General features: G+C 47.0%; 1 protein-coding gene across 5 annotated transcripts in view; it reads right to left on the bottom strand.

The window, feature by feature from the left end:
• YPEL2 (yippee like 2) overlaps positions 1 to 13,980 on the bottom strand; it is a 90,341-nt gene that overhangs the window by 29,826 nt on the left and 46,535 nt on the right. For all 5 annotated transcript variants that reach the window (XR_004972789.1, XR_004972787.1, XM_036340141.1 and 2 more), the window contains one exon: positions 10,172 to 10,485. Coding sequence is in view for 3 of the 5 variants with exons in the window: in XM_036340141.1 (XP_036196034.1) it covers positions 10,172 to 10,288 (117 nt within the window). In the remaining 2 variants the exon portion in view is untranslated. The remainder of the gene's footprint in view (positions 1 to 10,171; positions 10,486 to 13,980) is intronic.

Genomic DNA, 13,980 nt, shown 5'->3' with positions numbered 1-13,980 from the left:
CCCACCTCCCTCAGGAACAGGGTAAGTGCTTTGGAAACAACAGGATCAGAGATTCTTTGTGTTTTTGTTTTTTTTAAGGATAAGCAAAATGACTTCTTTCCAAAGAAGCTCGGCCTCCCTGCCTCCCCACACACACCTGAACCATCACAGAGTTAATCAAACTGACAAGCAATTCTTGGCTGTGGCCCTGACACCCAGGCCCTGAACTCTCTCCCAGCTGCCTGGCTGCTGTTGTCACAGTAGTTTGAGGTCTCTGTAACCCTGCAGGTCTATGGTCAGAGGCAAAGTAACCACCCGACAGAACAGGAGAGAAGGAGGTAGAACAGATTTTCCACTTAAAATGCTGGAGAGACCTGGCAGGTGGCTGCAGGTAAGGCCCCAGGAAGCAGGATGAAGGCTGCTGCTTCTGTGATTTAACTGCCTCCAGAGACCTATCGGTCCCTTTGGAATTGTAAGTAACAAGGATCAGAAGCCTCAGAAGACCAGCTGTATAGCTAATGGGCAAAAGTTGAGTCTCTCAAAAAAAGAAGGAATAAATATACCAGGACAATTATGGGTGTCAGGACCTGGTTATGTTTGAGTGCCACTTTCTGTTGTTATTTTGCAGAAAACAACAGCTGGCAGCATTTGCTAAGCATTTACTACACATCAAGTACTGTGAAGTGCTTGATTACCTCATTTAATTTCCACAAAAATTCTATCCGGTATCTAATATTAATAGTATTCCCATTTTCCCAATGAGGGCATTAAGACAAGGTTACTTAACTTGCATAACCATTAAGTAAAGAAGCCAGAGTCTAAACCTAGGCAACGTTCTGGCTCAGACTTTACCCTGTTAACCCGAAGTTATGTTGCTTCATATCACCTTTTGCTGCTACATTATAATCAGGGGGATGCGGAAGGAACCTTTAAAGGTAGTTTCATCTAACGCCTCACTTGGAAGGAGGAAGAAAAAGGAGAGCCAGAGAGACCAGCCTTGCCCAAGATCATACAGCTTGATACTTTAATTCCCCGGGCTGCCTCCAGCATTGACAAGCAACCGTTAGGTGCAAGGCAGTAGGCGGTGCAGCAGGGAGGAGGTGGCAAGGTACAAAGTCAAGAGGTACTCGGTGCTTTCTTGATCTGTACCAGGAGCTGAACTAGAAAACCCAGGTTCCCAGGCCCCTCCAGCTCTAATGTTCTGAGAGTCTATGACTTCAGGTCATTTAGACTCTTGTTAGGAAACAAGGCAATTATACATAAAAAGTGCATGTAACCACAATAACACAGACCGTATTATTATTACAAGACGTCATTATTAATTGCTAAACGAACATGTAGGCGACGCAGTGTATTCAGTGGAGGGAGACAACCCTCTAGCCCAGGAAGACATCCTGGGAAACACTGAAGCTGGTATTCAAGAATGGGTAGAGCCCTAACCGGTTTGGCTCAGTGGATAGAGCGTCAGCCTGTGGACTGAAGGGTCCCAGGTTCGATTCCGATCAAGGGCATGTACCTTAGCTGCGGGCACATCCCTGGTAGGCAGCATGCAGGAGGCAGCTGATCGATGTTTCTAACTCTCTATCCCTCTCCCTGCCTCTCTGTAAAAAAAATCAATAAAATATATTTTTTTAAAAAAGAATGGGTAGAGGCTACTTATTTCTCTATAAGGTTGGATGGAAATGCTTATTGAGAAAAGACACTTTTTTTCTTTTAACAGTCAATGAAAATGGCTTTTTGCATATCATTCTACAAGCTTTTTAATGCAATTGCCTGATATAACACCTCAGATATATTGCAGTTTTTTTGCATTTCACGTCGCGTTCTTACCAGGAAAAGAATAGTTGTCTGAGCTTTTTTTAAGGTAGTTAATAAAGAATGCATAGCCTCATGAACCTGATTTTACTTCCTTTATGCGACTATCCTCCATAAGTGACCATTATAGTATTTGGCTGGTATATTTGGTGCTTTGTTTTGCAGTTTCCAGCTTTTTATATAAATGACCACATACGTTGTACATTTGGCCACATAAGGTGCTTAAAAGCAAAATAGGTTTTCCCTAAGCATTTAATCAAATTTCCACATGATGAATTCTCTAATGTGGACTTGAAGTGTATCTGGTTATATATTATTTAAGCATATTGTATTTTAAAATTTTCTGCCACATATTCAATTTTTTTAATGCATGCGTAGATGCAAAAAAAAGAAAAAAGAATAGGTAGAAACTGGATATAGAGAAAGAAAGGATTCTTTAAGCAAGGAAAATGAAGGAGGGAATGCAGGGTACCGTTTACCAACAATTTTACTGAGAGAGACCAGAAAATAACCTAGGTCATTAAATGGCAAAGAGGGCATAGACCTATCTCGATCCGTACCCCATACAGCTTCTTGGAAAACTATGGACGTAGGCAAGTCAGTTAATCCCCACTTTGAAGGGATGTTGTAAAGTGATGAAGTAAAGAAAACATCTAAAGGAGTCCTTAGCACACAATATATGTTCAATAAATAGTAGTTAATAGCAGCAATGTAGACTTTTCACCCTGTGGTGTTTATGTCACCAACACAACCTCAGTCAGTAACCTTCTGCCCTCCCCAGAGAGCCTTTCATTCCCATGTACCCAAAGGTGCAGGAATCTTGTTGGCTTCATCTACCTATGCCTGGTACACAGGCGAGGGCCTGGCATGTTGTTTCGAATGCAAAAAATAAATAATAAATAATACTGAAATGGACATACGGTGTATGACAGTGGATTCTGGTCAGGCCCCAGAATATGAACAGCCACACCAGCAATGGTGCAGAGGTGGGGGGAGGACAGGTGCTCAAACACAGGGCAGAGGTCCTTCACCCACTTCACAGCTTCCTATTGAAACGATTTTCTTGGATTTTGACTGGGAACACAAGTTTGCAATCACCAGCGTCCTCACCAAATGCCGAGACATTCATGTACCAACCAGCCTTATGATTGGATCCTTACAGACATTTGCAAACAGAGTTAATTTTCAGGGTACGCCTCAGAGCTCAGTCGACATTTCCTTTTGGTATTTAAAGCAACTACAGAGAAGGGATCACAATCGAGCAGATTCGTGTGCTCCTGCTGCTTGCACCAGACACCGCCCCTGGCAGCTCCTTGGATAACAAACTGGTACGCAATTCTACTTGTGCCCAGGTTCATTTTCACAGGGAACAGGCAACACAGTGGGACAGGTCTGCTGCCATCCAAAGCGTGTGGCTTCCTGAATTCAGTTCCTCTTGTTCGTGAGGACAGAATGCGAGCATTTCTTTCTCAAGCAGTGGTCCACAAGCATTTACTGCATGATCGCCACATGCCTGGGATACCTTCAGATCCCTGCTATGCACATGCACTAGTTTTTCCATTTCTAGTCTCTTCAGCAGTTCCCTTACCACATCACAACCACATTTCCCTTCTCACAACAAAGCTCTGGTCACTTAGTTACTTGCTCAAAAGTCTTCAGTAGTACCCAGCTGCCAGCAGGATCAAGTCGAACTTGTACTCTTCCAACAATCTGGCTTCAACCTACCCCTTCCATCACAGTCCCTCAATATCTGGCCCATAAAGTTCATTTTTGACCAACAACTCCTTTGGAAACCTAATGAAAGCCATGGAAACCTCCCTACAAAATGATACGTGCACACAGAATTAAACATACAACTCCAGGGATGCCTTAAAGCCAGTCCACGGACCCCAAATTAAGACCACTGATCTCTGTCTCTATCCTGGGAACTAACAGTCATTCACTCAGATATTCGCTGAAAATCTACCAGTCTTTAGGAGCTGTGTCGGGTGCCAAAGACACAAAGATGACATCACAAGCATCTCCTCAAGTAGTTCACAAGCTAATGGGAGATGTGCATCGTTACACTGTGATAATTGCTTTAAGATAAACACAAGGTGAAGTACAAACTCCAAGAAGGGATGACTTATGAACCTATTATCTCCCCAACTACAAAGTTCCTTGAAGATAAAATCCTTAAGGGTAGTAGCAGGGTATCTAGAACAGGGCTACACACACATACACACACAGAGTACATGTTTAGCATTTGTGTAGTGACAGAACAGAGACAATGAGACAAAAGAGCAAGTATGGGCACAGTCCCCGCTGCCATCACCCACACACGCCAGAGGCCTCTGAGATCCTGCCGTGGCGGTCCTGTCCTGAAACAATGACGCCATGCAAACATCCCGGCCTAATTTATGGCTGATCTCACCCAGAATTTGAATCAATCTCTGTCTGTAGGGGGGAAGATGCTGTAAGACATCTTATCAGCGCCATATGGTTTCTTTTCACCAAGAAACACTGTAATCTAATGACATCACTTTGTTGGAAGATTTTCTGTATAAAATTGGTTCACCTGTTACTCCTTCCTTGGGTCGACAGGTCATCTTGTTTGCACTCTTCCAGAACTAATACTTCCTGGATAGGAGATTGGGACTTGCAAAGGTCAAGCAGTTGTAGAAAAGAAGTAAAGAAGTAATTTAGGTTAGATATGTGATTTTCTCTACAGAAGCTAAACTGACGGACTGTTTTGAAACTGGGCTTCTTGACTTATGTTGGAGCTCTTCCATAATTTGTCACTCTTGCCTTTGCTGTACCTCAGAAATGCTCTTTAGGAAACACTGACAAACATTCAACAATGATCTGCAAACACTGCAAAAGCAACAAAGGCACTTTATTGTATGGGGTTGCTCTCAGCCTTTTGTTGCTGACAGCTCATCGGTCACTCTGGGAAAAGCCTGAGTCCTACTATTTCAGAAACAAAAAGTTCACTTTTGTGAGGTAAACATTTACAGATTTTCATACAATCATCTTGCTAGACTAGAAATACTAATTTTATTGAATCACGGTTTTTGTAAAAATCACTGGCATATACCCCACTAGATACCAAAAATCTCTTAATTGATAAAATTAGAATTGAAAAAATAATTTGCAAGAATTATCTAAGTGACACATCTTATTGTGCATGTTCTTTATGGTTTGTTCTGCTTGATGTGGCATAGAAGTCACTAACGCGACTAGTACAATCCAATGCAGACTATAACGTTTTCTAGGGTACTTAGAGAAAATGAAATGAGTAGACTTTTACAAATTCTGTTCCTGTGTGGTTTTCTACATGAGATTTTGGGGACATAAAAAATGGCATTAATATTCTGGAGAGTTCGTTTATTGTACATGAAAGACAAGCTGGTAGAGGTTGGGAATTGAGAAAGGATATGATGACTTATAGAGATAGACAGAATGGGTCGGATCTCGGTACTTCCAGACTGACACCTCCGCCGTGCCCACTACCTCTAAGCCATGGTGTTGGGGGTACAAGTCTTTTTGAGAATCACAGGTACCAAGCACTAGGCTCAGAAGCAGCGCTGGGAACCTGAGGTAGAGTGGCCCCTCAGCAACTGTGAGATCCACACAAGCCTTCAGAAGGTCTTGCTCTGAACGATGACAGAAACACTTCGTCTAATGTCTAGGCACGAAGGGAAAACCCAAACGCTACCACGGTAAGCCTGACGGAACCCCAGAGGGAACAAAAAGAACCTGCCTCCTAGGAGCTCCCCCGCTGAGAAGGAAGCAGCTGAGGCAGGCTCTTCCCACGGAGTGCAGCTGAGGGGTGCGGTTTCGAGGCTATGGAACCTCAGTTGGTCAGTGAGTGGCCCATGGCCTGTTTCCTCATGAAGAGGGGCTGAGCTCATCAGTGACCTGCAACTCTGAGAATTTTGTATCTGTCACCAGAAGATAACTGACCTAAAGGTTTGACGTAGTAAAAACAGTTTGAGAGAGTGAGCAAAGGATTTCTTCCTGTTGCCTTCACTGGACTCCCCACCCCCCACACTCCAGAGCCTCCTACACCTTCCCTCCAAGGACCTAGAGCAGTAACTAAAGCAGCCGGTGTCTCCAAATGAAGCCACTGTCCTTAGAGTGGGATTGTGATAGATGAACCCAACTCACCATTCCCAAATGGCCTACTCCAGGATGCCACGGTAGGGTTAGCAGGTGGGAGGGAAGGGAATGACGACGACAGAGGAAGTTTTCAGGGAAAAGCTTTGTGAATATCCAGGTTTCCATAATAGTCCCCACTGAACTGAGCGTTGGATGGTTCTTACTCAGGGCAACTAACAGTTCCAATGGAAACCATTATTATTTATAACCCAGGTATAACTTTATCCTGAGGCTTGCACCATTAAGTAAGAAACTACAGTGTGAGCAATTCCTCATGCCAACTCAAAACACCTCTGCAGGCAAACACGCAGAGCACAACACCCCCAAGAAAGGAGCTGTAGGATGATGCCTCAGCACATTCCCCAGATAGTTCTCTCATCGACTCACCTACCCACCCCCAGCCATCATCCCACCGAGTGAAAGCTGTTACCTTTCTGCAGACACGTGCATCTTTGCTGTCGATTTCTTCTATTTCCTTTTCCTCCTTGTCTAACTCCTGTGCTCCATGGTCTAAAGGGAAACTATCTTGGCTAATGGAAATTTGCTTGGTGTCAGCAGGAACAATCCCCTCCACCCCACCCCTTGTCTTTCCTTTTTTCTTTCTTCTTTTCCCTTTCTCTCTCTCTCTCTCTCTCTCTCTCTCTCTCTCTCTCTCTCTCTCTCTCTCTCTTTCTTTCTTTTTTGGACAGCAAGGCCAAGAGAAGCAGAGGAACCACTTTATACTTGCATAGAGCTTTCTTTGATTTACAAACCACCCACACATCTATGATCTCATCCAGCCTCATAGCAACCCAATGAGGTAAACCTGCTCCCCCCGTCCACACACAGTAAGGTACACTTACCACTCAGCACTGTTAGGGAGAGAGCACACAGTGAGCACAGTGCTAGCTACTAGGCATTAGACACAGCAAATATCATCTCACCCCTCTGATTAGTGAGGGGCTGGGAATCAGAGGCTGGACAGTTGATGCCAGCTGGGAAGGTGGACCACTCGGTGCAGGATTCTTTACCCCACGTGCCAATATGGCCCTAATTGTTCAAATCCTTTGACAACTATGCATTTCCATGTGGGCTTAGTCACACTGGTAGGAAGGGAGCCCAAAGTCTTGGTACCATCCCTGTTCTCTGCTGTTGCCAAACACTCAGGGCTGCAGTTCTCTGGACCTTTGTGTCATCTTTTCTTTTTTTAGACCAAACAACGGAATGTCAAGCTTCCAGATCAAAGGCTCTATTACAAGCACAACGTATCGTTTAATTACACGGCTGCCCCAGTTATCTGCTTCCCAGTGCCTAACTCCCACGGGGCTGACCCTGAAACCACACAGATTACCTCAAGGGGGGAGAACAGGAGAAACATTCTCTCCCTGAACTTTCTTAGATGGAAGGGAGAAACAAAATGAAAAGAAAGGCCCATTTTCCAAGGAGGGGGCTGGGGCAATTTTCTTCCTGTTAAGCGGACCTGCAGAAGAATCTATAGATTACTTAACGCCGGGGGTGGCTGTGGAGTGAAATAAAGGAATCTTTGTGTGGTGCCAGCCACAGTTCCCTCAGTCCTAACCCACAGCCAGGCATTTAACCCAACTCTTTAAATCATCAAGCTCTAATGCACCCCATCTGTGCACCGGTTGTGGCCAATGAAACTAAAGCCTGTGCTGACTTTGGCCTGGATTTGTGAATGAGCCTTTTTGCCCCAGAAGGCCCAGGAGAGAGGGCATGAGGCCAACCAAGTCTCTCTTGCTCGTCACTTGTCTTCTCCCAAAGGTCAGGCTCCATCCATGCATGTATTTGATCATTTATTGAGCTCTTGCCTTGGGTGGGATTCTGACCCAGAGGATACAAAGCTAGTAGGAAATGGCCCCAGGTGGAAAAGACTGTGTAGGGGCTCCTGGGAGAGAGGAAGGTGAGGAAAAAGGGCTGCCCTTGGCTGAGGCACAGCAGCCTGAAATCCTGTCTGTATATTTAGGGAATGCTGCTTAGTTCCAAGTGGTTGGAACATAAAGCAAGGAACTGGCAGGAGCCCTAACTCAAAAGGTCGGCTCTGCCAGATCATCCAAGACCCCGTACACCAGGCCAGAGATGAGAGTGACTTTGAAGGCCATTGCCATCTCCCCACAGTCACTTCAGCCTATCCTACAGGGCCTACTTCTTCCAGAAATCCTTCTTAAACATGCTCAGAGTAATTGCTCTCTCTTCTTTGAGCCTCCAATTTAAGTTCTTGGGCAACATTTATAACTCTCAACTTCTCCATCCATATAAAACTCCATCCATATAAAATATGACCAGTATCGCCCAACCGGTGTGGCTCAGTGGTTGAGTATCAGACCATACATCAAGAGGTCTGTAGTTTGATTTCCAATTGGGACACATGCCTGGGCTGTAGGCTCAGTCCCTAGCAGGGAGTGTGCAGGAGGCAGCCGATCGATGTTGATGTTTCTCTCTCATTGATGTGTTTATCTCTCTCTCCCTCCCCGCTTCCTCTCTCTCTCTCTCTCTCTAAAAAAAATCAATAAAAAAAAACACAACATATTTAAAGGGGGGAAAAAGAAGCCTGAAGGTATTTTTAAAAATGAAATATGACTAATGTCACCTGCTTTAAAGGCTTCTTATGAAGGTTAAGTGAGATAACAAAGTGTCAAGTAGCAGGATTTTAGGACAGAGAAGGCGCTAAAATACATTTCACTGGTTCTTCAATTTCTTATGATACAGAGCACTTCTTCCTGGTATTAAAAAAAAAATGTCTTGGCTTCCACTTTCTCTGGAGGTTTTCAGAAATAGGACAACTCACATTTTCCCTTCAAGCTTGCAGGCACTCTTCCAAAGCAAAAAGGACTGAATCCTGTCTTCCCTCGCTGACACAGCCTCCCCCATCCAAACTTCCACACTCAAGGGGTTCCCGTAAGATCCAAGGCATCTGAGACAACACGAGTTAGGTGACGGAGGAGGAAGCTATGGCTGGCTGAAGCAGAAACAGCAGGAAGGAGAGTAACTGGAAGAAACCCAGAGAAGGGAAGTGGGCCAGGTGCCGGACTCAGAGGGCTCCAGGGTTCAAGGTCTGTGGTAACCCTAGACCCTGGAATAGGCCTAGGAGGAGGAGGTCCAACCCGGATCCTGACTTAAGAATCCCTACACCACACGTGGTTGTTCAGCAGCCTTCCTCATGTCCTGGTGGGTCAGCCAGCTGGACACGACTGTTGTAGAACTGCTGCTCCTTCCTCCCTCTCTGGCTGGGGCTCCCAGGCCCGGGGCAGGGAAAACGATGCCATCTTTTCTAGCATTTTTTTAAAACTTAGTCTGGGTCTGCATAAAGGCTTGTTTGTTTCTTTTTATCTTTTTTCTTTTTCTTTTCTTTTTTCTTTTTTTTTGCTTGAATGGCATGTAGTATAGGTTCAGAGGAAGGAGGTTTTTGTGTGTGTGTGTGTGTGGTTTTTTTTAAGGGAAAAGTCCTCCGTGATCTCTTTCTCCTTTTTATGTAGCCTCGTAAAACCTGTTTCTCCTCCCGTGGGAATTCAGGGCCAGGAGGGAGGCAGCTCCCCTGAGAGTGCTGCTTGAAGGAGCCAGTTCCTAGACTGTACAACAGAGATGTTGGGTTTATTTATTTTTTTCATATCCTCCCACCCCCACCCCAACTTTAGGAAGCAGTTGCCAAGGCTCCTCTGGAAAATAGGGTTCCATTCTCTCTTCTAATTGGGATCAAATGCCATGTTAAGGCCCTGGGAGTCAGGGAGTCAGCTATTCACCAAGTCACTCTGGTCCTCCCCAAAGTCAACAGTCTCATGACCTTGAAAGGCTGTATCCTCAACTCATCTCAGCTAAGAACCCACTACAAGACATCCTGGCCCCACCAACTTTCTTCCCACTCGCTTTCCAGGCAGGCAGCACTCTAGACAGTGTTCGTCTGCCAACCTACGCCAAGCAAGCCAAGCCAAAGACTCCAATCCCTCCTTAGTCCCTCTCCCCTCTGGCCTGCGAGCCACCATTCCCCACAGCCTCCAACAGGGATGGCATCTAATTTCCAAAATAACAAACTAGCACACGCCCTCCCCAACTCAGTTATTTCTCAGTTGGGTGAGACAGCCATGTGGGTCAGCCCCTCCCTAACTCCCACACCTCCTCCCCTGTTATTGAAGATGCAGCACCAATACCCAGGCTCTTGGAGAGCTTGTAACCTTCTACACCTTTAGGGGCAGGAAGTGCCCTTCCCCGGGGAAGGCAAGGCAGGCCTGCAGGGAACGTGTACCTTGGAAATGAGTTCATCATGATTGGCCAAGTGGGCTCTGCAGTGAATGCAGCTGTAGGTCCGGTGGCAGGAGGGCAGATAGGCCTGGAAAGTCTTGGATCTTGTCATCTTCACCATTGGCGCTGCTGAGCGTGGGGTGAACTCTGGGGCAGCCCACGAGGCACTCCCACAGGACGGGTCGCAGGGGAAACACCGGAAGACACAGGTAAAGGCCGTGGTGTGGCAGGGAGTGGGTGTGGGGCGTGCTCCACACACTGGCGATGTCTTCAGAGGAAGGACCCTCAAGCAGAGGTCTCCGGCCGGTGCTCAGCAGCCTGCAGTACCAAGATAAGGGAATATCATTAGCTGATGGAGCTGGGCTTCCTGCAAAGCAAGTCGAGTCCAACTGCCACCAGGAGGGCAACAGCTATAGGATGAAATGACCCCCTTCTGCTTCCTGCACTGTGTCAAGATGCCCCATGAAGGAGAAAGAAACCACCGGAGATCCCAGAGCTGCTGCTTTCCTCGAGTTGGAGGTTCAGGGCTCTCAGCAGTTCCTCCACCGACATACAGCAAACTGGCATAATCACCATTCTAGGGAGCCCTGCAACAGGCCAGGCGTAAATGTGCTACCTGTAGCCCCTGGGAGAGGGCTCCTAAGGGCCCCCCTCTCCTGAGCCGGCTAAGATAAATGGCAGGAGTGAAAGGAGAAATGCAGCCTCCAGAGAGTCACTACATCAACAGTCACATCTGGATTTCTCATCCATTCCCAACACGTGAGCTCCAATATGCCCCACACTAAGCATGGGATACAAAGGATCAAGTTCCCAACCAGCCAGGGCCCTCATGGCTGGCCAGCTTTTTGGGGAGAAGTAATTCCCTTTGCCCTATCTTGCCCAGAAGTAGATGCTTAGTATATTAAAAACAAGCAAGCCAGCAAGCAAACAAAAAACCCTCAAGTGAATAAATGAAACCAATGAAATAAACTCCTGCACCTAAAATTCACAATGATAGTGAATTGTACCAGAATTCCTCCTCAACCCTCAACCTTCCCCTTACTCATCCCACGGTGCCAAATCTCTCTCCTATCAGAACCTCAGCTCCTTTGTTCTATTGGGGACCAAGGACACTGAGACTGTGGGATGGCTCCCAGGGTGTGGCCAAGTAAAGGTCAGAGGGCCCCAAGGTCTAAGCCTCCCTCTGCCTGCTCAGGCTCACCTGCCTGAGGCTTCTGGACCCGCCTAGTCCCTGAGCTTCACTACCGGGGGTGGTGTTCCCACTTGCCTCCCTCCAAGGAGAACCAGAGTGTTAATTACCACCTGTGTCAGGCTTTGAAGATAAAATTATTTAGAGAGACTGGGGAGGAAGATAAACAAAGCCAATCTTCCTGGCTGGATTATGTCTGGAATCCATCTGGCTATCTAGAGAAAGTCTGCAAATCACAGTTCTTTTTCCTTTAAACCTCACTGGAATCAAATCTTCCCAAGGGAGGCTGCCCTCCCCCCTGACATCATCCCCCTCTCCCCCCGCCCCAGCAGCCACTGAAGGTCACTGCATCCCGGAACTCCATCTTCCTGAGTGGTCAATCCCACCCGCCGGCACTGGCCTGAAGGACAACAGTGGTCACTACCCTTATCCTGCCTGTCCCTTGTGCACCCCCGAGCCAAGCAGGGTCCACATCCATGAGATGTCCCATTGTTGAAGGAATTCAGGCCTGTAGGGGCCCAGTCTTCCCTGCACAGTCTCTTTTGAAAGCTGTGAAATCTGGTTAAACGGAACATTATAAAATAACTTGAAGAATATGGAGGTGAGAACTGACTGACTCAGTGTTGGGCCTGGCCACAGCGGGAGGTGCGGCAGGAAGAGACATGGCCCTTGGCTGCAGGTCCCATTCACGTCCCGCTGGGCCCACTCTGGGAGTGTGTAGAACCAAAGCCCATGGGATAGCAAGGCTGTTCTGTGTTCAAGTACCAGGGTACTTAGTTGGTTTCCTGAAATGCCCTTGCGCTTCCCAATACTCCTGTCCCACTCTCAGGAAGAACAGCATTCCCAGGAAAGGAAGAGTCCGAGTATTCGCAGGGTAAGGAACAGAAGCGAGCAGGAGGCTTGCTCAGGGCTGGCCGCCCCCCCCACCCCCAGGCCATGCCTTCGCTGCCCAGTGGGGAGCACGAAGAGCACGGGCCTCCTCAGTCTTAGACAAACACTGAGGGATGAAAAGGAAACAAAGAGCCCAGGCTGCCAGTCTGGGTTTATAGAGCAGCCACAGGGTCTGTTTTCTTATACACGCAGCCGGCTTCTAAATTATGCATTTCCCCAGAGTAGAATTATTTCTTCTCTCACTTCTCTTCTGCAGGAAACCAAAAAAAAAAAAAGTTTGTAGGCAGGGGTTTCTGGTTTTGCTCTGCTTTAAATCTGAATCGCAAAGCGTATTGTATTCAAAGCCACCTTCTGAGCAATAGGCATTTACACAGCCTGTATTAACCCTATGTCCCATACAAACACATACCCACGCACACACATTCACTGCACACCGCAGCTCTGAACTTGAGAAGACAAGAGAAAAGCCAGCCATGTAGGCAATGTCCCAGGCTGCCCGGTGCTAGGAAAGGCCCTGGGGAGCCCAGACAGCAAGTTTCATTGATGCCATTCCCTGCTGGGGTGCGCTGCTCCAGTCCCTGCCTTCTCGCTCCTGCACAGGAAGGCAGAGCACCTGAAAGCTGACTCTTGCCCCAAGAAGGAAGGAAAGAAAAAGTATGGTGCTGCAATATGAATCCTGTTCAACTGGTACAGGGCAAACTAGAAGGGATGAGGGGGGTGAGTGCAAAGCAAGGTGAAGGAAGCAGCATCAAGAAAGAAGGTTCTTGTGCCTGAGAAGAAAGAAGAGGCCAAACAAGAGGAAAGCAGATGCCGGTCAGGGACGGGAAAATAACTACGTTCTTCCCTCTTGTGGGAAAAATGTTAAAGCTTCTTTGAGCTCGTTTGTAGGAAGGAATATAACATAGTTGAGGTGCGTGTTGTTGTTTTTTAAGGAAGAAATTGAGGGTATGGGGCTACAGGCTCCATGGAGCTTCCTAACACCAACATATTGATTCCCAATAATAATCAAATGAGCTCAATACTGTAGTTAAAAACCTCCGGGCACAGGTACAAATTAAACACCGTTTTAAGGGAAGTGATAATCCATCACAGTTGAAATTAAAGGAAGATTTGCTACCACCCCCAGCTGGCTCCTGCTGATCAGCACGGAAAGAAAATAGGTGAACTATTATTATGATTAAAAACAAAGACCTTCGATACACCACTCTGAGAGCCAAATGCATAGGAAAGGGAGCTCAGGCCGAAATGGGCTGGTCCACCTGACGGGCAGGCCTGCTCCCTAAGGGGCCACGACTGCAGCTGGGACTCAACACAGAGCCTTCTGCGTGTCCCCAGGATGGAGAGTGAGAGGGGTGAATTCTTCAGGTGAGCCAGGAAGGAACTCGAAGGATGTGGGGGCAAAGCTCTACTGACACACACTCGGCGCCACAGAAACTGAGAAGGTGGAACTCACAGGGGAAGTAGCACCTCCAACCACAGGACGGCCTCGGTGTGCTGTCGTTTCTGTGGGGTGCTTTGTTGTTTCTGTGGGATGTTTTGGTAGAGGGCAGGCGAAGGCTGCCTGCAGAAGATGTGGGCTCTGGAATCAAACCAGTTCTACTCCTTTCTAGCTGAGTGATCTGGGGCAAGTTATTCAACTACTCTGACCTTCAGCTTCCCCAACTCTAATAATACCAACCTACAGAGGGTTAGGAGGATTAAATGAGATGATGTAAGTGCATCTACATAATGCT

The sequence above is a fragment of the Myotis myotis genome, unplaced genomic scaffold (assembly GCF_014108235.1).
Source record: "Myotis myotis isolate mMyoMyo1 unplaced genomic scaffold, mMyoMyo1.p scaffold_m19_p_17, whole genome shotgun sequence".
In the NCBI taxonomy this organism is placed as follows: domain Eukaryota; kingdom Metazoa; phylum Chordata; class Mammalia; order Chiroptera; family Vespertilionidae; genus Myotis; species Myotis myotis.
This window is presented reverse-complemented; position numbering and strand designations above follow the sequence as displayed.